At 46.9% G+C, this 26362-nt stretch overlaps 1 protein-coding gene across 1 annotated transcript in view; it reads left to right on the top strand.

The window, feature by feature from the left end:
* The first annotated feature begins 348 nt into the window (after window positions 1-348).
* The window catches only part of myom3 (myomesin 3), a 31241-nt gene continuing 5227 nt past the window's right edge, over window positions 349-26362 (top strand). Inside the window, exons 1-21 of the mRNA XM_066678171.1 lie at window positions 349-399; window positions 501-675; window positions 1904-2035; window positions 2127-2288; window positions 5411-5552; window positions 5895-6094; window positions 7266-7319; window positions 8309-8436; window positions 9305-9488; window positions 9766-9940; window positions 10578-10699; window positions 13263-13450; window positions 16200-16326; window positions 22593-22774; window positions 22848-22962; window positions 23082-23238; window positions 23462-23568; window positions 23701-23745; window positions 24177-24316; window positions 24521-24665; window positions 25211-25270. Coding sequence (XP_066534268.1) covers window positions 349-399; window positions 501-675; window positions 1904-2035; window positions 2127-2288; window positions 5411-5552; window positions 5895-6094; window positions 7266-7319; window positions 8309-8436; window positions 9305-9488; window positions 9766-9940; window positions 10578-10699; window positions 13263-13450; window positions 16200-16326; window positions 22593-22774; window positions 22848-22962; window positions 23082-23238; window positions 23462-23568; window positions 23701-23745; window positions 24177-24316; window positions 24521-24665; window positions 25211-25270 — 2791 coding nt within the window. The remainder of the gene's footprint in view (window positions 400-500; window positions 676-1903; window positions 2036-2126; window positions 2289-5410; window positions 5553-5894; window positions 6095-7265; window positions 7320-8308; window positions 8437-9304; window positions 9489-9765; window positions 9941-10577; window positions 10700-13262; window positions 13451-16199; window positions 16327-22592; window positions 22775-22847; window positions 22963-23081; window positions 23239-23461; window positions 23569-23700; window positions 23746-24176; window positions 24317-24520; window positions 24666-25210; window positions 25271-26362) is intronic.

Raw genomic sequence — 26362 nt, 5'->3', positions numbered from 1 at the left:
TAGCAACAACTTAACAAGTACTTAAAAACACCATAGCAACCACATAGCAATCACTTAAAAACAACCTTCCAGCCTCCTAGCAACCGTCTTAATAACCCTCAAGCAGTGAAACTTAACAACACCCTAACAGCCATTTAGTGACTTCCTACAAATACCCTAGCAACCACCTTGCAATACCATAGCAATCGCCTAGCAACCACCTGGCAATCTCCTTGGTAATGCTGTGGCAAAACAGAACAAGCCACATCATCCACCTGGTAACACAAAAGCAACCACTCAGCAACACCCCAGCCTCCTCCTGCTGACATCATAGCACCCACCTAGCATCACCCTAGCAACCACCTGGGAATGGCTAATGCTGCAGTCTGCACTTTCCTCAGAAGACTGTTAATGCAGGAGGTGAGAGATTAATGATGTTATTACTGTGTAATTAACTCCGAACTCTGGCTGATTCCATCGGATATTGAACACCATGGAACCGGAGTTTAATTCCTGAGCAGCTCCTCGCGGTGAAGGACAGTGAAGAGTGCGTGAGGACTCCTGTAGTCTCAGGAGCGTCTCCAGCCGCCATCCAGAAGGCGTCCCATCTGCGCCGATTGCCTCGTCTCTGTAATATCTGTCCTTCCTGCGTGGTTTTCCAACGGCAGAGAATTCCTGCGGAACAGAAGGAGAGTGGTTTTCTCGCTCTGATGATTTTCTGCCGCCATGCATCGGTTGTCTTAATTAAACTCTTTTTATTTTGTTCGTTCTTAGTCCACAAGAAATAGATGAGACAATGATTCTCATTTTCACAGCACAGCACTTTAACTGCCACTAGACAGGGTTTATACAGCTGTTATACAAGGGCTATACAGCTGTTATACAAGGGCTATACAGCTGTTATACAAGGGCTATACAGCTGTTATACAAGGGTTATACAGATGTTATACAAGAGCTATACAGCTGTTATACAAGGGTTATACAGATGGTATACAGGGATTATACAGCTGTCATACAAGGATTATACATCTTTTATACAGTTGTTATACAGGGATTATACAGCTGTTATACAGGGATTATACAGCTGTTATACAGGGATAATACAGCTGTTATACAAGGGTTATACAGCTGTTATACAAGGATTATACAGCTGTTATACAGGGGTTATACAGCTGTTATAACACACTCTATCAGATTTTATACAAGGATTATACAGCTGTTATACAGGGATTATACAGCTGTCATACAAGGATTATACATCTTTTATACAGTTGTTATACAGGGATTATACAGGGATTGTACAGCTGTTATACAGCTATTATACAGGGATTATACAGCTGTTATACAAGAGTTATACAGCTGTTATACAGGGATTATACAGCTGTTTTACAGAGGTTTATTCAGATGTTAATACAGGGGATATTCAGCTATTATACATGGGTTATTGAGTGATTTTTACAGATGGATTGTAAATGTATTATAGATTGTCACAGAGTGGTTATAGATGTGTTGTACATGTGTTAAAGACATGTTATAGAGTGTAATATAGTGACTATAGATGCTTTATAGTTGTTTTACTTTTTTCTCTACTTATGTTTTCACCTCTTCTCTTCTCTTCCCTTCTCTCTTCTCTTCTTTTTTCTCTTCTGTTGTCTTATCTCATCTCATCTCCATTTCTCTTCTCTTCTTCTCACCTTTCTTCTCTTCTCTCTTCTCTTAACTTCTCACCTTTCTTCTCTTCTCTCTTCTCTTAACTTCTCATCTCTCTTCTCTTCTCCTGTATCATCTGGTCCCATCTTTCCTGTTTTCTTCACATACTTCGCATTTATCATCAAAATTCCTTTTAATTATTTTCATCCTCTCTCTCTCTCTCTCTCTCTCTCTCTCTCTCTCTCTCTCTCTCTCTCTCTCTCTCTCTCTGTAGAGTCAGATGTGGAGGCAGTGTTTGACTCCACATTTGCGCCAACCTTTGTGACGGAGGGGGAGAGCCTGGTTCTGAGCTGTAGGTTCTCCTCGGCTCTGCTGCCGTTCCAGGACGTCTCCTGGCACCGAGACGGTGAGAGACTCTTTAGGGTTAAAGGGTGTTGAGGCGAATCTGAGCTGCAGTAAATGTCTTTCTTGAATGTATCAGTTTTGTGATGTCACAGGGGAGCTCCTCCAGTCGTCCGGTCGAGTGGAGGTGAGGACAGCTCTGACCTCCAGCACGTTGACCGTGAGGGGGGTCCACAAGGAGCATGAGGGTCTCTACACGGTCCGTCTGCTCACACGAGATGGAACCAAGGACCACAGCGCCTTTGTCTACGTCAGAGGTCAGAACACATTCATCCATTTACCTGCAGTCACCATCCGGCCACTTTATCAGAAACGATAAAGTGGCCGTTGAGTGTCAGTAGAGGGGGGGTGTTTCTGATAAAGTGGCCAGTGAGTGTCAGTAGAAGGGGGGTGTTTCTGATAAAGTGGCCAGTGAGTGTCAGTAGAGGGGGGTGTTTCTGATAAAGTGGCCAGTGAGCGTCAGTAGAAGGGGGGTGTTTCTGATAAAGTGGCCAGTGAGTGTCAGTAGAAGGGGGGTGTTTCTGATAAAGTGGCCAGTGAGTGTCATTGGCGGGGGGGGGGTGTTTCTGATAAAGTGGCCAGTGAGTGTCAGTAGCGGGGGGGTGTTTCTGATAAAGTGGCCAGTGAGTGTCAGTAGAAGGGGGGTGTTTCTGATAAAGTGGCCAGTGAGTGTCAGTAGCGGGGGGGTGTTTCTGATAAAGTGGCCAGTGAGTGTCAGTAGAAGGGGGGTGTTTCTGATAAAGTGGCCAGTGAGTGTCAGTAGAAGGGGGTTGTTTCTGATAAAGTGGCCAGTGAGTGTCAGTAGAGGGGGGTGTTTCTGATAAAGTGGCCAGTGAGTGTCAGTAGAGGGGGGTGTTTCTGATAAAGTGGCCAGTGAGTGTCAGTAGAGGGGGGTTGTTTCTGATAAAGTGGACAGTGAGTGTCATTAGGGGGGGGGTGTTTCTGATAAAGTGGCCAGTGAGCGTCAGTAGAAGGGGGGTGTTTCTGATAAAGTGGCCAGTGAGTGTCAGTAGAGGGGGGTGTTTCTGATAAAGTGGCCAGTGAGTGTCAGTAGAAGGGGGTTGTTTCTGATAAAGTGGACAGTGAGTGTCATTAGGGGGGGGGTGTTTCTGATAAAGTGGCCAGTGAGCGTCAGTAGAAGGGGGGTGTTTCTGATAAAGTGGCCAGTGAGTGTCATTAGGGGGGGGTGTTTCTGATAAAGTGGCCAGTGAGTGTCATTAGGGGGGGGGGGTGTTTCTGATAAAGTGGCCAGTGAGTGTCAGTAGAAGGGGGGTGTTTCTGATAAAGTGGCCAGTGAGTGTCAGTAGAAGGGGGTTGTTTCTGATAAAGTGGCCAGTGAGTGTCAGTAGAAGGGGGGTGTTTCTGATAAAGTGGCCAGTGAGTGTCAGTAGAGGGGGGGGTGTTTCTGATAAAGTGGCCAGTGAGTGTCAGTAGAAGGGGGGTGTTTCTGATAAAGTGGCCAGTGAGTGTCAGTAGAAGGGGGTTGTTTCTGATAAAGTGGCCAGTGAGTGTCAGTAGAAGGGGGGTGTTTCTGATAAAGTGGCCAGTGAGTGTCAGTAGAAGGGGGTTGTTTCTGAAAAAGTGGCCAGTGAGTGCCAGTACGAGGAGGGATGTCTCTGTAGAGTATGTGCAGTGTGTGTGAGGAGGCTGATAGATGCGGTGGTTGTACAGAGTCGTGATGAGGAAGGTAAACAGTTGTTTATTGTGGGGGGGTTGTGTTTTCGAGGCTGTCTGTAAATCCTGTTCTGACAGCGGCGCTAATTACGCCTGGAGCTCTGAACTTAATTTGGATAAAAATGCTTCAAATCAATGAGGAGAAGCAGTAGTGCAGAAAAGCGCTCTCTGAAAGATGCAAATGATGGCGGTAAGTGCTCGTGTGGGAGTGAGTAAATCTCTCACTTTACGCAGGAGCTTGATTTCTAAACCTAAGAGTTTAATGCTAAATGCTAATTGTGCTATTTCCTCAGTAGAGCACTTTTAGTATCAACATTAAAGTCTAAGAAAAGTGCATCTACAGAATATAAAACTCTACAGCTCAGTGCACTGAACACAGGCTTCCACGTTGTCCACATCACGCTGGGTTACAGCGCCCCCTGTTGAAGGGTATATTCACAGGCAAAATGCAGTCTGAAATTTATTCATTCATTCATTATCTGTAGCCCTTATCCAGTTCAGGGTCGCGGTGGGTCCAGAGCCTACCTGGAATCATTGGGCACAAGGCGGGAATACACCCTGGAGGGGGCGCCAGTCCTTCACAGGGCAACACAGACACACACACACACACTCACACCTACGGACAATTTTTGAGTCGCCAATCCACCTACCAACGTGTGTTTTTGGACTGTGGGAGGAAACCGGAGCACCCGGAGGAAACCCACGCAGACACAGAGAGAACACACCACACTCCTCACAGACAGTCACCCGGAGGAAACCCACGCAGACACAGAGAGAACACACCACACTCCTCACAGACAGTCACCCGGAGCGAGATTCGAACCCACAACCTCCAGGCCCCTGGAGCTGTGTGACTGCGTCACTACTTGCTGCGCCACCGTGCCGCCCGCAGTCTGAAATGTGTTCCCTAAATAATGTTCCACTGAGGGCACCACCACAGTATTTTCTAAGAGTATGGCGCTCTCACTCCTAACAGCAACTGGTTGCTTTAGCCTTCAGAAAAGCCTCTTCATTAACATTAGTCAAAGGATGTTAACGGTGAAGTCATGGGAAGAACATGTGTCTGCAGCAGCTGAGGAGGAGCTGCGGAGTTGAAGGTGCTGGGGTACTTTCAGGGGCGCCACTACCTCTCCATCCCCATTGTGTCCACCGACTTTTGCCCAGGTTCACTTAAATGTCAATACCTGGCAACACCACTGGGTTCTTTATTAAAAGTAGTTTTACCAGATAGTTAAGACAGAGGTGCCTATAAATCACCGTTTACAAATATAAAAAATCTCAGAGGTGAGTCCAGAGGACGAGCGTCCACAAACCTTTGGCCAGAAGTCCATTAGCAGAACGTCTGACCCGCTCAGCACCCAGGGCCCTGCTCCGATGAGGGCAGAGGGACCGTGACCCAAGACTTGCCCAAGAGTCATTTTTCATCACGGCCGCCGCTCAGGGATCGATAAACTGTTCCCTGGCCCAGAGGAGGGCTAACGGTCACAGCGTCAAGGAAATCGATGGTTCTATCTCATTAACGGGTCCGGTCAGCACTGGTCTGCAGTAATTAAAGACCCCCTCACCCCCCTCACAACTCCACCACCGTCACACCACCCAAAACCCTTTAGGATTTACATCACAAACCTACAGTGACATTAGTACTACACTGTGTTATAAAGGTGTTATAACACAAAGGTGTTTGGTGTGTGTGTGTGTGATCCAGATGGACCTGCTGCAGTGCTGGGGGCTCCCGGGGCTCCTCTGCAGGTGGAGGTTTCTGATGTGCAGAGGGATTACGTCTTCCTCTCTTGGAAGCCCCCCAGTGCGGAGGGGGCTGCCTTTGTCCAGGGGTACTTCATTGAGAGGTCAGTGGTCAGAGGTCATTCCTTCCTTGTAAAACATTTAATATAATCTTTCAAACATTAAACATCGATACAGCAACAAACTAGAGCTGCCCTAGACAACAGTGAGTGTAATAACATCTGTACACCACTAGAGGAGCTCTCTCTCACACACTTGGATCACACTGTATTAGTGAGAGTGTGCACATGCAAGAAATGGTCCCCAATCCCTCACTGGGGTGGGGGGTGTTGCTAGGAAACAAGATCCCTGTCTCCCAGCGACAACTTATCCACACTTATCTTCCCTCTCTCTCTCTCTCTCTCTCTCTCTCTCTCTCTCTCTCTCTCTCTCTCTCTGTGTTGAAGGTGTGAGGTGGGTTCTCGACAGTGGTTCCGCTGTAATGAGGTTCTCCAGACGGTGTGTTATTTCCCGGTGATGGGTTTGAAGGACCACACACTCGTGCAGTTCCGAGTGTGTGCCGTGAACCAGGCGGGAGTCGGACGCCCATCCAAACCCACGCCCCCCATCCTCACCTCTGACCCCTTGGAGCCCAGCAGGACTATGGGTAATGTAGTCCTGGCTCAGTGTCACACAGCAGTGTTATAAACATCGTAACAATAGAAGAATCCCTTTTGGTGTCTAAAGGGTGCTTTATAGAACCGTCTACAGCACATTCCCCATCAATCTGAAGAACCCCTTAACGATGCAAAGAATCCTTTAATCGTGTAAAACGTTGTTGTAATGTGTTCCAGGTTCTATAGGTAGGAAATTAGGCTAAGAGAAGTATATCAGAAAATGATATTCTCACAGACAGTCACCCAGAGGAAACCCACGCAGACACAGGGAGAACACACCACACTCCTCACAGACAGTCACCCGGAGGAGACCCACGCAGACACAGGGAGAACACACCACACTCCTCACAGACAGTCACCCGGAGGAGACCCACGCAGACACAGGGAGAACACACCACACTCCTCACAGACAGTCACCCGGAGGAAACCCACGCAGACACAGAGAGAACACATCACACTCCTCACAGACAGTCACCCGGAGGAAACCCAAGCAGACACAGGGAGAACACCCCACACTCCTCACAGACAGTCACCCGGAGGAAACCCACGCAGACACAGGGAGAACACACCACACTCCTCACAGACAGTCACCCGGAGGAAACCCATACAGACACAGAGAGAACACACCACACTCCTCACAGACAGTCACCCGGAGGAAACCCGGGTTACTGTCACATAGTGTTTTTATGGTAATTACTCATACACTTACGATTGTGATATTGTCGCATAAAATGTCCGAAATATGGGACTATGTCACGAACCGCAGTCTCCTTTATATGTGACTATATCACGAGTAGCTGTGAGACTGGGCTGTGTTGGAGGCGATGGGGACATACACAGATTTGTTATATTTAAGCAGCCTACGCCTGGCATTTACACTGGTAGATGTTTCATTTGTTCAGACTTCAACAAGGTTGGTGACCACTGCTATAGATGAGGTCTCAGTCTCCATCCTTTAAGCCTCTTCAGTCGGAGCCGCTCTGTCAGATCAGCTCTTATCTCTGATGCAGCTGTGCTGATAATGTCTGGCATCTGGATGTCACATTTCAGCCAGGACCTCCGCTCTGAGGAGAGGAGCTTATTAAACACCTCTTTATTCCAGTGTCCTCATCCCCGCGGACTCCCTCTGAATCCTCTGCCTCTGTCCTCTCTGTCTTTCAGTGGTGACGGTGGACAGAGGGAGAGAGATCATCATCACCAAGGACCAGCTGGAGAGTAAGACATCCACTTTAAATCTCATTAACGTCTCAGTCCCAAACCATGGGGGGGATCTGGAGATGTTCAGACACTCCTCGTGTCTCTCGGTTAAAGAGAATTAGCAGATCAGAACTGTTCATGGTGGGGGTGAATGGAACCAGACGTCGGCTTCCGACTACACGAGCAGCTGGAAGATTAAAGGAACAGTTCAGTGATGAATCAAACCTACCTGATTCTCCTCTGACGACAGACGCAGTCGATCAGTCGAGACGTGTTCAAATTGGAGTTTTGCTTTGTTAGCTTCGAGCTACATCTGCGAAGCTAACATCGCTAACAAACACTGGAAGTCAATAGTCACCCAAATAGCCTTCATAATACAGTCATAATGTGGATAAGCTTTGTACATTGTTCTTATTGGCAGTGTTTTAGTGAAAGTGTACAGACTGACCTTATTCACACAGCTCAGCTCAAGCTGGAACTACCTTATCGACCACAGCACACCCTGCTCTGAAGTATTCTTCCACCATTAACAGGAGGCTGAGACACAGGGCGTGCTGTTGAAACTTTTACACTGAAAGAAAAGTGGGATTCTGCTTAAAAACAGCGACTCGTCTGTCCCCCGTCTTTATGACCTGAATGCGGCCCGAGAGGAGAGAGAGGGCGTGTATGTACAGAGGCTATTTGGGTGACTATTGACTTCCAGTGTTTGTTAGCAACGTTAGCCTCATCTGATACTCTAAAATAAGCAAAATTCAGACTCTGAACACGTCTCGACCGATCGACTGCATCTGGGGTTAATGTAAAAGCTCCCTTCACTTTCTTTATTTCTCCTCTCTCTCTCTCTCTCTCTCTCTCTCTCTCTCTCTCTCTCTATCTATCTATCTATCTATCTATCTATTTCTAAATCTCTCTCTCTATCTCTGTCTTTCTCTATCTCTCTATCTCTCTCTCTCTCTATCTATCTCTATCTCTCTCTCTCTCTCTCTCTCTCTCTCTCTCTCTCTAAGGTCAAATCCGTGTCCCTTTCCCTCCGACCGGAGTGTGTGTGTGTGAGCTCAGTGACACGTACGCTGTGGTCAGTTGGACTGAACCGGACCCTCGCGGCAAAGAACCGCTCACTTACTTCGTAGAACGGGTGAGGACTGATTTCTGAACTTTGCACATAACATACATACACATGAACGCACACGCACTCATACACACACATACACTCATACACACACATACACTCATCAACACACACTCTTATTGGTTTAGCATGGTGTTCCAGACTGTTCCTCGGATGATGAGTGATGAGTGTGTTATTGATGAGCAGGGGTTTCCCGCAGTGCTTTACAATGAGGGCAGCCATCTTGACAACGAAGGGCGGCCGCCTTGACAAAGTTTTCCACCCCCCTCTCCCCACCCCAAGGCTTCCGATGTGTTTGCGCGTGGCTTTCTGCCGAGTTCAGTGAAACACTCAATAATAAGAGATCCTTCAAAGATCCAAAGTACTTCCAGTGACTCGTTTAATGCGTTATTTACCTCAGTTCTCAGTCACAAACAAACATTCTGAGGTAAAATCCAGTGTTTAAGGCGAGCTGTGTGTCGTCTCTGAGTTACGAGGTCAGAGCATGTGCAGCCCATGTTTGTGAACAATGCTTTGAATCATTGATTTGAATTTGCACTGGATTCGTGAACCGATTCACTCAATGAGTCGACTCTGCGCTCAACCCCTCGTGTAAGTTCCTCAAAGCGTCCAAACACCACACAGAGCACATCCTCCACGAAATATCAGTGGATTTTTAGAACACCGAACAATGACTCGGTTCGTTTTTCTTGAGCTTTGATTCTCAACGGGAGGCAGTTACAAAGAACCAGTGAATCATAACCCCCCAACCCCCCCACCCCCGGTCAACAAAGGTACCACTTTGACGAACTGATTCCCTGTGGGAAGCCCTGATGAGCGAGTGATGAGTGAATGACGAACGGATGATGACAGAGATGCTGTGGTGATTTTCCAGACCGTGGTCGGTAAGGAGAGTTGGCACCTGGCGAGTCTGGACATGACGGTGAGATCCACCAGGTTCGCCGCTTTTGATCTTCAGAAAGATACGAGCTACTGCTTCCGGATCAGATCCATCAACAAATACGGCATCAGCGAGCCCTCTGAACCCAGCCAGCCAATCAGACTGGGAGAACCGCTCGGTGGGTGGAGCTTCAGTTCTCCTTTACACCCTCTCACTAACTCCAACCCGGGGTTTCCTTCAGGGCAGAGCTTTATTTTCTTTAAACCCTGTATAGAAGTATTGCACCTCTGCATTACTGACCCCTATTGGCTGAACAGCTTACGAAATTCTGTACTAAACCTACTGTAAACATGGCTCATGCGGGGGACCCACGCTGTGGAGCATAATCCGCTTCATTCACGTCACATCTTCGTCTCTGAGTTGACCTCATTCAAATGTATACATCTGTCCTCTAGGGGTCCCTGCTGCTCCCCACTCTGTCCAGGCCGTCCCAGACACCGACACCTCTGTCCTTCTGCTGTGGAAAGAGCCTAAGGACATGCAGGGAATTCTGGGATATTATCTGTACTACAGCGAGGTGGGAACTTCGAACTGGAGAACCATCAACAACAAACCAGTGACTGGAACCAGGTCTGTGGATCATATCACAATTACATCACCCCCTGCTGTTCATGTAGTGTATTACACTCTGTCAGAAGAACTGTGGGGAACACATAAACATTACAGAGCACTGGAAAATGAGATAAGTGAAGCTATAGCGCCCTCTACACTTCCTGTAGTGTGTTACAGTCTGTCAGAACAACCATGTGGATCTTAGAAACATTTCAGAGCCCTGGAACTCAGCATAAGAGAAGCTATAGCGCCCCCTACAATCATTGTAGTGTTTTACAAAAATGTAGGAATGATTTGAGGTAAATAATATGATATGCTATAGTGCCCCTCATGTCCCTGTAGTGTATTACAATCTGTCAGAATGTCTCTGGATTATATAAACAATATAGAGCACAGGTAAATGATATTAAAAAAGCCATAGCACCCCCTACTGTTCTTGTAGTAAATACAATCTGTCAGAAAGATTGTCTGGATCATTTAAACATTACAGAGCACCAGGAAACAACATGAGAGAACCTATAACGCCCCCTATACCCCCTGTAGTGTATTACAACCTGTCAGAATGACTGTGGATTATATGAAAATTGACATTTTTCATAAATGCCTAATATTCCAGTTTCTGTTAATGTATGTCACATCTTTGTCTCTGTCTCAGGTTCACAGTGCATGGCCTCAGGATGAACAAGGAGTATGTTTTCCGAGTGAAGTCTGTGGGCCGAGCGGGAAATAGCCGATATTCCGAGGAATCTCAGCCAATCAGAGTCAAAGCAGCTAAAGGTAGAACTCCATATTTAAGGGTGCATTGAGCAGTATATTCATATTAACCCTATGGGTGGGTCCCAGAGAAACCACCACCTCATTTCCTATCCCTGTATAAAACATGCACATGATTAACGTAGGTTCACGTTATTAAAAGCAGGTTAGCTCCGCCCACTTTCTCTGAAGTTATAAGGTGTGTTTCAGCCTGAACTGCTGTTTGAATATGGCATGATAAAGACCAATCAGAACAGAACTCATTTGCATATATCATTCTTAAAGGTGTCGTTAGAGAGTCTGGAAAATGGTCTTAAGAATGTAAATGTGCCCAAACAAACGTTATAAATGCAGTGTAATGTGCTGTATAGGCCCTTTAAGTGTGCTAGCATGGCACCGTTAGCCTGTAATGACAGCATCTGTCCCCTCGATTTATGTCTCTTGTTTATAATTGTCTGGTTCCTGATACATCTCAGAAATACCCGGGTGAATGCTGTTATCCCACCGCTGCCGTCCCTGTAGATTAGGACCAGAGGGAGGTGGTGAAATCCTGCAGCTGTGACCTGTATTAGCCGCCGCTACATGCTAATGACTCCCTATTTCTGCTGTCACTCACACTGATGTGATTTACAAACACACCTGATCTCCATCAGACACAGATAGACCTGACACTCGTCCGTCCAGACGGAGAAGCGCTCCGCGGATTAGTGGATTAATGCGTAGATAGACCGCTACTTTTCTTCAGTTTGATGTTATCCTTTCAGACCTCCAGCTGATTTAATTTCCGTCTCCAGGCAGAGAGCACAGTGAGACCACCCTGAGTGAAGAGGGAGGTTGGGTTATTGTCAGCTCATTGCTATGCTGCAGACAACATGTCCTCAAAGTTCCTCCTCGACCAGTTTGTCCCACTTTCCCTGTAGTAACTGTCTCTGGGAAGCATTTAAACTACATGTAGCGGACTGTAAAAACTGAAGGTGCTGTGATGCTCAAGTAACTTAAAAATATGGGGATATTGTAAAGCCCTTGCAGAAACGCATTAAATTCCACATTCGTATTTCCTCTCCATGTGCTGCTCTTGAAACCGCTCTAATGTGTTTACGAAGCCCCAGTGTCTGTAAATGGGTAAAAAAACAAAGTGTCTGGGTCCGGTGCTAGGCTTTCTCTCTCTGACAGAGAAACGCCATCTGAAGGTTTTTAGACAACGGAGAGACTCCAAACGCTGAAAAGCACCAACCGACTTATTTTTGCTGGAGATGGAACTGACTCTAACTACATGAAAGTAAACGTAGATAGAAAGTGCCTCAAAACTAAACAACCCGAGTAACAAATGAGTTTCTGTGGGAATTCAAACAGTGAATAAGCTCAACGTCAGTCGCATACAAACTACACTCGCTTTTCTCCTCAAACACACTATTCCACCTTAAAAGACACTGAGCTTCTGAACATAAACAAACCAGAGAGAACAGTGTTTCCCCACAATCACAGGCATCACCTTTAAGCACCATTTTTCAGCTCTAGTTTCCTGCAACAATTCTTTTGAATGATCCCTTAAGCTGCTTTGGGGGTTCCTGGAAGAACTCAAGCGTCTAGACGGGGATATTTGAAGAACTCTAGACTTATCTGAAGTTCGTCAACGTCCTCTTTTTTAAAGTGCTACTTAGAACCACTTGTTCATCAACCTGAAGAACCATTTCTATTGGAAAAGAACCATGGAAATAGTTCTATATACTTCACATGGTTCTAACTAGAACTGCTGCCTTAACCACTTAGAACCACCTGGGACACCGTATCAGCCACTTAACAAGACTTTAGCAACCACCTGGGACACCATATCAACCACCCAAATGTATGGCAACACCTTAGCGACAGCATAGCAACCTGTGACAAACATTTAAAGCCATATTTGCACTTCAGTAACCTCTCCAGAGAACGCAGTTCCACTGCTCCAAAGGCCAACGCTGGGAGACTTTAATACATCTGTATCCAGTGCTTGGTGTTAGGTGAGGTGACCGTCGGTTCGTGTGCGTCTGCTCCAGAGCATCCACTTCATCTGTGGCTTTTCTGCTGAGAGCGGGAGCAGCGTCTGGAGCCGAGGTCCCACTGTGTACGCAGAGGGTGTGTAATGGGAGCTAAGTTACAGGAGGTTTATGGCTGTGTTTAATGCCTGGAGATCTTTATTCCTCACGTCCTGAACACTGCTGTTCTCAGCTGGTCCGGATGCTGCCTGTTGCCATGGCGATGGTTACTACTTGCATCTCTCTCTTACGGCAGGTTATTAAAATGTTTTCCTTGCTGTTGATAACACAGCTGTAGAACAGAGTTACAGTTACTGTGCAGCACACGGTGCCGAGGTTAAAGTCATGCTCTGAAGAGTGACGTGTGAAATCACAACTACCTTCATCATCATCTTCTTCATTCATTCATTCATTCATTCATTCCCACAGGGGGTGTGTATCTGAGTGTGTTAGTGTCTGTGTATTTGTGTATCATTGTTGCTGTAATATATTGATATGTATTTCTTCATAATTACACAGTAGCATATACTTCAGGTATTACAGTAATATCTCTGTACTCTCTGCTCCCACAGCTGCCCCCTCTGCCCCGGGTGGTATCGCTCTCCTCTGTTGTACGGACACAGAGATGGTGATCGGGTGGAGAGCACCGGTCAGTAACGGAGGGGTCCCAGTGAGGGGGTATTACATCGACCAGAGAGAGAAATCCCAGCAAGTCTGGGCTGAGGTCAACACAAAGCCGGTCAGAGAGAGAGTTTACAGAGTGAGTGGATCATGTTCTCCCTCGTCTCCACAGTGGAACACAGTTCTGTTTCTTAATGAAACCCCACGAGCCCCACAGCAGTGTTCTCCCCCTGTGTAAACAGCCCCTGTTCAGAACGCCCGCTTTCAGCACCTGTTCCTTTAAATGATAATGAGCCGCTCGCTATTCACCCCGACCCCGAGCGCACAGCAGTGAGGAGCGAGGAGCAGAAGCTCTGGTTTTTAGCTGTTTTCACTCTGTTCTCTTTCTTCTCCGTTTTTACTCAGTGCTCTTATTTCTCCGCGCTCGTTGTGTCTGTTTTGTTGAGTTTAACCTCGTCTTTGCGCTCTCACATAAACACGGGTCCAGCGCTGTGATTGGACAGACTCAGACGAGGGGGCGGGACCATTCTAAAGTCGCTGCACTTTATCAGAACGACTCGTTTTATCTCGTGTTTTCTGACTTAGGCAGCACCCAGAAAACTGACTGGGGTCTTGTCTCACAGTGTTTAGGTTGGTGGCCTCCAGATCCTTGCAGTAAGGATATAATTAAAAGACTGAATCGAGAGACAGCGTTTGATTCCATCGGCAGATCATTGTGCGTTTGTTTTGCTGATGGAACAGAATCAGCAGTTAGTGTTCTCCTCTTAACGTGTTGAGCTCTGACTATGTTCATAGAGGGAGATGTAGAGGGTTAAGTGCTGCTGTATTTTAATGAAATACATCTGCTCCACACTCAGATAAAAACCAAAACTGAACCACCTCAGAGAAACTTTCCTCCAAACTGTCTCTTTAATTCTATCACCTGGCACCAGGCGACACCACAAACTGATTAAACTGTGCTTTTATATTCAGACGACTAATGGGAAATCAGTGTGTGTGTGTGTGTGTGTGTGTGTGTGTGTGACAGAGAGAGAGAGATAGAGAGAGAGAGGCTGTGTGTGTGTGTGTGAGAGAGAGAAAGAGAGAGAGAGAGAGCAGTATAACTGTGTTGTAACTGAGAGTCGTGTTGACGCCTGGTTCCTAACAGTCTGAGTGAGTCCTGCTCTCACAGCGCCCTCTGGTGGAGCCCTCAGACGAGGCCATGTCCCATTACATTAAGAGGAAGGGGTCTGCCTGTGATTGGGCCGGGCTCCTGCTCAGGGCTGAGTGTAAATGGAGCTGATGGGGGGACATTGATCAGGTCGCGAGGTGAGACCTGGGGCTCCTTCTGTCATGACTCCTGAAGGTGATGCTAACGATCTACCGGATGCTAACGAAGCATGGAGCCCGTCCACTCTCATTAAACTCAGCTTGCCGCCGGTTCATAGCTCCAACTTCCTCTGTGACGTTCCTGATCATTCGGCCAGTCCACAAGCCTCATCAGAAGAACCTGTCGCCACCTAGTGGCCGTGAACTGACAGTGGATCTGTAGGTGGTGTCATGCCCATATAAGGAGTTCCGGGTCTACGCTAGGTTTCTCTGGGACAGAAATGTGGGGGTCTTTGCTCCTGTTGTGGTCACTATAGCACAATAGTCTTATTGAACAAAACAAAATAAAGTCATAATGTCTCATATATTTGTGTATCATAAACCCATGTCCATCTTAAACCCAGCTCACCCCTGTCTGACCCAAATAAGCCCGGATAGCTAGGCTAGCGCTAGTGCAGGGGTGCTCTAGCACACCACTGTGTCTTGGGGCCAGTGTGTAATGATTCCAACCTGCCGTTAGCATTATGTTAGCTAGCTCCTCAACGCTGAGTGTGTACACCGCAGCCTGCTCAAGTGACCTACCCTATTGTGAGTGTTTATACTTGTGTATAATGTGTTGGCATTTCTGAATCAGTCTGCAATTACACCAACAGACAACTACGGCTGAATCACAAATATCTTAACCCACCCTATGTAGTGCACAGTGTCGGTCATAAAATAACAGTTTCTGGATTCAGAAAGTGCACTGTATGTTAGATAATATCCATTTATATTGGATTATAAGCTTCATGTCTCCCTGTTTGTGTGTAGTAGTATTACTTTTACACTCTGTGGAGTGCACTACATAGGGAGTAGGGTGCCATGTGGAACTGAGTGTTGTTTAAATTAGCCTTGTAGCTTTAGTGCAAAACTACAGAAGCAAACTCCAGCCCCCATCATCTCTGTGACATTATTAAGATCATACTTCGACACTAATCCCAGTCTCCGAGGATAACCCGCTAATTGTGCTGGTGATGATTGTTGTGTTTACTGTAGGCTCTGGCCCAGCGCGATAGACTCGGATGTGACGACTCTTTAAGGGCCCTCGTCGCGGAGATGGAGTGGAGAGATCAATGCTCTTAAACGCCCTTTAGCTTGGAGCATCTCTGAGAGCTCTTCAGCGGAACATCTTTAAAGCACGGCTCTAATCTGGGGCTGAGGCTAAACACGAAGAGCAACGTGACTCGCATTGAACATTGGGAATGGCCAATCCTGAATGCCGTAGAATCTGAGATGCTAATCCAGCCTGTTAAGTTAAGTGGAGCCCACCTTGGCTCTGTATGGAACAGTCAGCAGTGCTGCCCGTGTGTGACCACATGACTGCTGCCTGGAAAACACCTATCGTTGAACCTTAAAGTAACACTAGGTCGTATTTTTACCCTAAAATTCCAGCTTCTGTAAAAACGTGATGCTCCACTGAGCTGTAACAAGGAAAATAGAGCCTCTGTTGTTGATACTCTGGGCTCAGCACTACAGGAACTGCACTATGTAACCTCTAGCAGAGGGTAGGTGTGAGATCTTTCTTCTCGTCTGTTTTCCAGGTGCGTGGTCTTTCAGAGGGACATTATTACCAGTTCCGTATCTTTGCATACAACATCGTTGGAGTCAGTGAGCCGTCCGGACCCAGCGAGGCCTTCCTCTGCGAGCGCTGGACGATGCCTGAACCTGGTGAGAGTTGAAGCATTTCTGATTCTGTAAAAAAAACAGCACATTGGAATGTCTTCAGAGTTGTGATGTCACAAACCTGAATATATGCCTGAACACATGACTATCCTATAGTAGTTTAGCCCCGCCCATTGGTATGTTATCACAGTTTGCAGTGTTACTAAACTGGCTAGAGTTATTGTCAGCATTTTTTTAAATGTTTCCAGCCTATCAGAACAGAGCACTTTTGCATATGAGTCCTAGGCCCTGAAATTTTCCTCCCTCCATTTTTGAAAACATTCTGATTCAGACAAATAAGATAATGGCTGCCTTACCATTCCATACCAGTAGGGGTCTCTCTTAAAGCTAGACATCAAAACACCACGAAGCCTGAGTGAAACACAGGTTTAATCCCAAATCTCTCCATCCTCCCTCTGTAGTGCACTACACACGTCCTGAAACGACTGAATCTAGATGTTAACAGTGCAGTGTATATTTCTAACACACATCATTTCTATTTATTTATCTGTGTGAATCTGAACTCTAGTGCTGTCTGTGTGTGTACAGTGTAGTTTGTGACTGATGTAGTTCACTGTAGAGGGAGTGAGGAGCTGTGTGTGTACAGTGTAGTTTGTGACTGATGTAGTTCACTGTAGAGGGAGCGAGGAGCTGTGTGTGTACAGTGTAGTTTGTGACTGATGTAGTTCACTGTAGAGGGAGTGAGGAGCTGTGTGTGTACAGTGTAGTTTGTGACTGATGTAGTTCACTGTAGAGGGAGCGAGGAGCTGTGTGTGTACAGTGTAGTTTGTGACTGATGTAGTTCACTGTAGAGGGAGCGAGGAGCTGTGTGTGTACAGTGTAGTTTATGACTGATGTAGTTCACTGTAGAGGGAGTGAGGAGCTGTGTGTGTACAGTGTAGTTTGTTACTGATGTAGTTCACTGTAGAGGGAGCGAGGAGCTGTGTGTGTACAGTGTAGTTTGTGAATGATGTAGTTCACTGTAGAGGGAGAGAGGAGCTGTGTGTGTACAGTGTAGTTTGTGACTGATGTAGTTCATTGTAGAGGGAGTGAGGAGCTGTGTGTGTACAGTGTAGTTTGTTACTGATGTAGTTCACTGTAGAGGGAGAGAGGAGCTGTGTGTGTACAGTGTAGTTTGTGACTGATGTAGTTCACTGTAGAGGGAGAGAGGAGCTGTGTGTGTACAGTGTAGTTTGTGACTGATGTAGTTCACTGTAGAGGGAGCGAGGAGCTGTGTGTGTACAGTGTAGTTTATGACTGATGTAGTTCACTGTAGAGGGAGTGAGGAGCTGTGTGTGTACAGTGTAGTTTGTGACTAATGTAGTTCACTGTAGAGGGAGCGAGGAGCTGTGTATGTACAGTGTAGTTTGTGACTGATGTAGTTCACTGTAGAGGGAGCGAGGAGCTGTGTATGTACAGTGTAGTTTGTGACTGATGTAGTTCATTGTAGAGGGAGTGAGGAGCTGTGTGTGTACAGTGTAGTTTGTTACTGATGTAGTTCACTGTAGAGGGAGAGAGGAGCTGTGTGTGTACAGTGTAGTTTGTGACTGATGTAGTTCACTGTAGAGGGAGCGAGGAGCTGTGTGTGTACAGTGTAGTTTATGACTGATGTAGTTCACTGTAGAGGGAGTGAGGAGCTGTGTGTGTACAGTGTAGTTTGTGACTGATGTAGTTCACTGTAGAGGGAGCGAGGAGCTGTGTGTGTACAGTGTAGTTTGTGACTGATGTAGTTCACTGTAGAGGGAGTGAGGAGCTGTGTGTGTACAGTGTAGTTTGTGACTGATGTAGTTCATTGTAGAGGGAGTGAGGAGCTGTGTGTGTACAGTGTAGTTTGTTACTGATGTAGTTCACTGTAGAGGGAGAGAGGAGCTGTGTGTGTACAGTGTAGTTTGTGACTGATGTAGTTCACTGTAGAGGGAGTGAGGAGCTGTGTGTGTACAGTGTAGTTTGTGACTGATGTAGTTCACTGTAGAGGGAGCGAGGAGCTGTGTGTGTACAGTGTAGTTTGTGACTGATGTAGTTCACTGTAGAGGGAGAGAGGACCTGTGTGTGTACAGTGTAGTTTGTGACTGATGTAGTTCACTGTAGAAGGAGCGAGGAGCTGTGTGTGTACAGTGTAGTTTGTGACTGATGTAGTTCACTGTAGAGGGAGTGAGGAGCTGTGTGTGTACAGTGTAGTTTGTGACTGATGTAGTTCACTGTAGAGGGAGCGAGGAGCTGTGTGTGTACAGTGTAGTTTGTGACTGATGTAGTTCACTGTAGAGGGAGTGAGGAGCTGTGTGTTTACAGTGTAGTTTATGACTGATGTAGTTCACTGTAGAGGGAGCGAGGAGCTGTGTGTGTACAGTGTAGTTTGTGACTGATGTAGTTCACTGTAGAGGGAGAGAGGAGCTGTGTGTGTACAGTGTAGTTTGTGACTGATGTAGTTCATTGTAGAGGGAGTGAGGAGCTGTGTGTGTACAGTGTAGTTTGTTACTGATGTAGTTCACTGTAGAGGGAGAGAGGAGCTGTGTGTGTACAGTGTAGTTTGTGACTGATGTAGTTCACTGTAGAGGGAGTGAGGAGCTGTGTGTGTACAGTGTAGTTTGTGACTGATGTAGTTCACTGTAGAGGGAGTGAGGAGCTGTGTGTGTACAGTGTAGTTTGTGACTGATGTAGTTCACTGTAGAGGGAGCGAGGAGCTGTGTGTGTACAGTGTAGTTTGTGACTGATGTAGTTCACTGTAGAGGGAGTGAGGAGCTGTGTGTGTACAGTGTAGTTTATGACTGATGTAGTTCTATGTAGAGGGAGCGATGAGCTGTGTGTGTACAGTGTAGTTTGTGACTGATGTAGTTCACTGTAGAGGGAGTGAGGAGCTGTGTGTGTACAGTGTAGTTTGTGACTGATGTAGTTCACTGTAGAGGGAGTGAGGAGCTGTGTGTGTACAGTGTAGTTTGTGACTGATGTAGTTCACTGTAGAGGGAGCGAGGAGCTGTGTGTGTACAGTGTAGTTTGTGACTGATGTAGTTCACTGTAGAGGGAGCGAGGAGCTGTGTGTGTACAGTGTAGTTTGTGACTGATGTAGTTCACTTTAGAGGGAGTGAGGAGCTGTTTGTGTACAGTGTAGTTTGTGACTGATGTAGTTCACTGTAGAGGGAGCGAGGAGCTGTGTGTGTACAGTGTAGTTTATGACTGATGTAGTTCACTGTAGAGGGAGTGAGGAGCTGTGTGTGTACAGTGTAGTTTGTGACTGATGTAGTTCACTGTAGAGGGAGCGAGGAGCTGTGTGTGTACAGTGTAGTTTGTGACTGATGTAGTTCACTGTAGAGGGAGCGAGGAGCTGTGTGTGTACAGTGTAGTTTGTGACTGATGTAGTTCACTGTAGAGAGAGTGAGGAGCTGTGTGTGTACAGTGTAGTTTGTGACTGATGTAGTTCACTGTAGAGGGAGTGAGGAGCTGTGTGTGTACAGTGTAGTTTGTGACTGATGTAGTTCACTGTAGAGGGAGCGAGGAGCTGTGTGTGTACAGTGTAGTTTGTGACTGATGTAGTTCACTGTAGAGAGAGTGAGGAGCTGTGTGTGTACAGTGTAGTTTGTGACTGATGTAGTTCACTGTAGAGAGAGTGAGGAGCTGTGTGTGTACAGTGTAGTTTGTGACTGATGTAGTTCACTGTAGAGGGAGCGAGGAGCTGTGTGTGTACAGTGTAGTTTGTGACTGATGTAGTTCACTGTAGAGAGAGTGAGGAGCTGTGTGTGTACAGTGTAGTTTGTGACTGATGTAGTTCACTGTAGAGGGAGCGAGGAGCTGTGTGTGTACAGTGTAGTTTGTGACTGATGTAGTTCACTGTAGAGGGAGCGAGGAGCTGTGTGTGTACAGTGTAGTTTGTGACTGATGTAGTTCACTGTAGAGGGAGCGAGGAGCTGTGTGTGTACAGTGTAGTTTGTGACTGATGTAGTTCACTGTAGAGGGAGAGAGGAGCTGTGTGTGTACAGTGTAGTTTGTTACTGATGTAGTTCACTGTAGAGGGAGAGAGGAGCTGTGTGTGTACAGTGTAGTTTGTGACTGATGTAGTTCACTGTAGAGGGAGCGAGGAGCTGTGTGTGTACAGTGTAGTTTGTGACTGATGTAGTTCACTGTAGAGGGAGAGAGGAGCTGTTTGAGTTTCAGACAGAGACAGACGCGCTGTGTGTTTTAGAAAAGATCAGTTTTGCCGCAAACACGACGACACTGACAACAGTTTTCACAAATCTCCACCTCGGGGAGGGCTATGTTTTTAAAAATACCTGCATCCGTGTGGACAGAGTCTTAAAGGCACAGTAACTGAAACAACCAGTTTGTACATGAGTTGTGAAAAGAGGCTGGAAAAGAGTTGTTTTTAAAATGAATGAACACAAGAGCATGGGCCTCTGTGATGAAAAATAATCTGCGTGAGAAACGTGAGATATGGGCCCTTTAAACCCTCCACCATAAACTCGGAGGAGAGACAGGGCCCTGTTAAAGCCGAGGGTAGGAGATTTATTCCCTCTGTCACAGAGAGAGGACTCTGAGGCTGCTGGTGTGTATCGGGACGCTGGCGCTGGTTCTGTTAATGAAGGTACGGAGACAGGAGTCGGCTGTTAACTCCACAAAGCAGACTCCTGGAGCGGGATAATTTAAACCTGAATTAACTGCTGCACAACACAGGATATTTCATTCCAGCCGAGTGCATAATTATTGTTTGTTATCCTGCTGTAGCTGCGGTGTGTGTGTGTGTGTGTGTGTGTGTGTGTGTGTGTGAGAGAGAGAAAGCCGCTGTAGGATACCGGTCGATAAAGCCTATTATTTTTCCTGTATTTGTCCCCGGTGATGGCACACTGGCATTAAGAGGGTTTTTTTATTTATCTGGCAACTGAGAGGAGTTTTAACACACACACACACACACACACACACACACACACAGCTATTCACTGCCAGAATGGGAGGCTGCCAAACACTGGCCCCTTCAGAAACGTTCGCCCTTCACCAACAGGCCTCATTACACACAGAGCAGCCTCACCGCGCACAGGAAGGGATGATCTGACATGATAGATAGATAGATAGATAGATAGATAGATAGATAGATAGATAGATAGATAGATAGCTGAAAAATTATGGATGGATTAGTGGAGACTGATGTATGAATGAATAGGATGGATGAGTGAATGTGTAGGATGGATGGATGAATAGGACTGATGGATAGATGAATGTATAGGATGAATGAATGAATGAATTGGATGATGGATGGATGGATGGATGAATGGATGGATGGATGAATAGGATCGATGAATGAATGTATAGGATGAATGGATGAATGAATAGGATGGATGGATGAATGTATAGGATGGATGGATGAATAGGACTGATGGATGGATGAATGAATAGGAAGAATGAATGAATGCATGGGATGGATGGATGGATGGATGAATAGGACTGATGGGTGGATGAATGAATAGGATGGGTGGATGAATGTATAGGATGGATGGATGGATGAATGAATAGGACTGATGGATAGATGAATGAATAGGACTGATGGATAGATGAATGAATAAATGGATGGATGGATGAATGAATAGGATGGATGGATGAATGTATAGGATGGATGGATGAATAGGACTGACGGATGGATGAATGAATAGGATGTATGGATGGATGTGTAGGATGAATGAATGAATGAATGAATGAATTATTGAATGAATGAATGAATTGGATGGATGGATGGATGGATGGATGGATGGATGGATGGATGAATGAATAGGATAGATGAATGAATGTATAGGACTGATGGATGGATGAATAGGATGAATAGGATGAATGAATGAATAGGATAGATGAATGAATGTATAGGACTGATGGATGGATGAATAGGATGAATAGGATGAATGAATGAATAGGATTGATGGGTGAATAGAACTGATGGATGGATGAATGAATAGGATGGATGAATGATTGAATAGGATGGATGGATGAATGAATGAATAGGACTGATGGATGGATGGATGTATGAATGAATAGGATGGATGGATGATTGAATAGGATGGATGGATGATTGAATAGGAATGATGATGGATGAATAGGACTGATGGATGGATGGATGGATGTATGAATGAATAGGATGGATGATTGAATAGGATGGATGGATGGATGGATAGGATGGATGATGGATAAATAGGATGGATGGATGAATGTATAGGATGGATGGATGGTTGAATAGGATGGACGTATGGATGGATGGCCGAATCTTCTGAGACTCAGACCCGTTCTCCTGCCCCCTGCAGGCTGCCCGTATGATCTGCAGCTGAGGGAAGTGAGGTGTGAGTCTCTGGTGCTGATGTGGGCGGAGCCACTGTACAAAGGCCAATCAGAAATCAGTGGTTATGTAGTGGAGCTGAGTGAGGGGGAGGAGTCAGAGGACTGGACTCCAGTGACTCAGCAGCCAATCACAGACACTTACTTAAAGGTAAGTGGGTGGTGGGGGCTCATTTCTCTCCAACCAGTGTGTGATGTAAAGATGCTGTGCTGTGTGTTGTCAGGTGTGTGGACTGAGGGCTGGTCAGGTTTATCGTCTGCGCGTGCGTGCGGTCAGTAACTCCGGAGTGGGACGCCCCTCACCGCCCACCGACCCGGTCCCCGCTCAGACCAGACCAGGTCTGTTTCTCTGCTTTAGAGTGTGAAGTGAGAGTGGAACCCAGCGATTAAAGCTGCAGCTGAACTGTGAATGTACCTCCGCTCCTGTGTCCGTCCCCGTCCCCTCCCGTCCCTCACAGGAACCAAGGACATAGAGGTGGGCGTAGACGACGACGGCTTCATCTTCCTGAGCTTGCAAGCGCCGGAGACGGGCGAAGAACCTCGGTTCCAGTGGAGTAAGAACTACGGAGAGGCCATCGACGCAGGACGAGCTCATGTGGAGACAAAGCAGGACAAGTACAGAACATACACACAGCCACAACAGCCACAACATTAAAGCCTACCTTTACTGTCCACTCACAGGCTGTGGTCTACCTGTTGCTCTGCATACTTTGTTCACCCCTTTCCCCAGTGTCCAGGAGGGACACTGTGCCTGTTGTGATGAAAGGGTTATTTAACTGTCATGTAGCCCTTAGGAACAATGTCCTACAGATTTACAGAGAGAGGTGTTTGTGTCCAGATCCATTCTGACCTTCACCGCTGCCTCGGAGGACGATCTGGGGCTGTACACCGCAGAGATGACCGACAAACCTCACATCTCCTCCAGCTTCAACTTCACCTCCGAGGGTACGTCACTGTTCCTGACCTTCATCGCCCCACACTCAGCTCAGGGGGAGGTCGGGGGGAGGGGAGGGGAGGGGGATCAGGGGGTGTTGTGGGAGATTGAGTCTGATGGAATGATTGTGTTTCCTCTCTCAGATCTGCAGCAGCTGATGGAGCAGAGCTGGCAAGTCAGGAACCCCTGTGAGTGAAAGGGCTTTTATTTCTGGGTCGGGGGATATTCAAACACACACACACACACACACACACGTCAAAAATACAGGGCAGCCAATCAGAACAGAGCTCATTTAGTTTTACGCACCTGAGGAAATATAAACACTGTTTATCAGAGCAGTTAGAGATTATTTAACTCAAAAACAAATATAAAGACCAGTGTGTGTGTGTGTGTGTGTGTGTGTGTGTGTGTGTGTGTGTGTGTGTGTGTGTGTGTGTGTGTGTTGACTCTACACTCGCTCACAACACAGACACTGCTTTATAGAACATATTCATTCTATTTTTACTGTGTTTACTGTAATTCTGTATGCTTTTAAAAAATGTATAGTCCTGAAGGGAAACACAGTTCTCATGTGTGTGTGTGTGTGTGTGTGTGTGTGTGTGGGTGTATGTGTGTGTAGTGATTGGTCTGAGGTCCGAAGGCTGGCAGGTGGAGGTGTCGGAGCAGGGTTTTGTTCGGCTGTGGCTCCAGACCGAGCCTCTGTCCAGCGCCGCTGAGCTCCGCATGATCCTCAACGACAAAGAGATGACCAGCACTCCCGTAATACACACTGCACACACAGAGAGGGATTTTATGTGTGTGTGTGTGTGTGTGTGTGTGTGTGTGTGTGTGTGTGTGTGTGTGTGAGTGTGTGTGTGTTCAGGGTCGGAGGCTGGGTTTAGACAGGGCCAGTGGGCTGGTGGAGATAGTGTTTGTTTCACTCTGTGTGTGTGTGTGTGTGTGTGTGTGTGTGTGTGTGTTCAGGGTCGGAGGCTGGGCTTTGACCGGGCCAGTGGGCTGGTGGAGATAGTGTTTGACGAGCTGAGGGAAGAGGACGAAGGCTCGTATACGGCTCAGCTGAAGGACGGTCGAGCGAAGAACCAGTTCACACTCGTCCTGGTCGATCAGAGTATGTCCAGAACGTTCCTCAGGTTCAAATGGCCTGAAGCTGGTGGGCCGAACTTTGTTCTGGACCTCGGTGGTGCCTGTCATTAAAAGGAGAACTGTCCAGAACAAACACGTATCTCAAACCCTTCTCAACTTTCAGTGGAAGCCAATGTAAAAAGGCTTTATTTTTATTTTCGTTTTGGCGCGTTTCTATTGGTCCATTCCTCATGAAATCAAATGATGTAGAAAAATGAAATCAATTGAAATATCTTTGTAGGAAATGATTAAAGCTCCTCCCCCTTCAGCAGCTGACCACTGGTCAGGCGTCTCATTGGTCAGGCTTCTTTATGATATGCTAATGATCCTGGAGGAATGGATCAATAGAAACGCTCCAAAACCTTTATCCATTAACCTCCAATCAGAGTGGAGTAAAGGGAACTGGAGATACGAGGTGTGGTCTGAGCCGAGGGGGCAGTAGTCCAGAGCTGGGGGGTGGGGGTGTAATTCTGGGTAAAGTCCAGTGTTAGTTACAGCACTGACATGTGTCCTGTTTCCCCACATTCACAGAGTTCAGGGAGACCCTGGCCAGGTCAAAGGCCAACAGACGGCACTGGACGAAACGTGCAGGTGAGTGTCCGGGTCAACAGCGCTCTCAGGGTTGCCAGGTTTCTGTCTGTTTTCCAGCCTATGAGATCGTATAAGAACATCATTGTTTTATTCCAAGTTGTATTTAGTGCAGAGCCATCGCCAAAGCTGTTCAAACAGCGGGTGGGGGGTGGGGGGTGTGGCAGGGGGTTCTGTGTTCTCCATCACTCCAGAGAACACAGTTCCACTGTTCCACACACCAGAGGAACCCCATCACTCCAGAGAACACAGTTCCACTGTTCCACACACCAGAGGAACCCCATCACTCCAGAGAACACAGTTCCACTGTTCCACACACCAGAGGAACCCCATCACTCCAGAGAACACAGTTCCACACACCAGAGGAACTCCATCACTCCAGAGAACACAGTTCCACACACCAGAGGAACTCCATCACTCCAGAGAACACAGTTCCACTGTTCCACGCACCAGAGGAACCCCATCACTCCAGAGAACACAGTTCCACTGTTCCACACACCAGAGGAACCCCATCACTCCAGAGAACACAGTTCCACTGTTCCACACACCAGAGGAACCCCATCACTCCAGAGAACACAGTTCCACTGTTCCACACACCAGAGGAACCCCATCACTCCAGAGAACACAGTTCCACTGTTCCACACACCAGAGGAACCCCATCACTCCAGAGAACACAGTTCCACTGTTCCACACACCAGAGGAACTCCATCACTCCAGAGAACACAGTTCCACACACCAGAGGAACTCCATCACTCCAGAGAACACAGTTCCACTGTTCCACGCACCAGAGGAACCCCATCACTCCAGAGAACACAGTTCCACTGTTCCACGCACCAGAGGAACCCCATCACTCCAGAGAACACAGTTCCACTGTTCCACGCACCAGAGGAACCCCATCACTCCAGAGAACACAGTTCCACTGTTCCACGCACCAGAGGAACCCCATCACTCCAGAGAACACAGTTCCACTGTTCCACGCACCAGAGGAACTCCATCACTCCAGAGAACACAGTTCCACTGTTCCACACACCAGAGGAACCCCATCGCTCCAGAGAACACAGTTCCACTGTTCCACACACCAGAGGAACCCCATCA

This window comes from Hoplias malabaricus, chromosome 1 (assembly GCF_029633855.1).
Source record: "Hoplias malabaricus isolate fHopMal1 chromosome 1, fHopMal1.hap1, whole genome shotgun sequence".
Taxonomy (NCBI): domain Eukaryota; kingdom Metazoa; phylum Chordata; class Actinopteri; order Characiformes; family Erythrinidae; genus Hoplias; species Hoplias malabaricus.
Note: the sequence above shows the minus strand (reverse complement) of the source record. Positions and strands in the feature narration are given on the sequence as shown.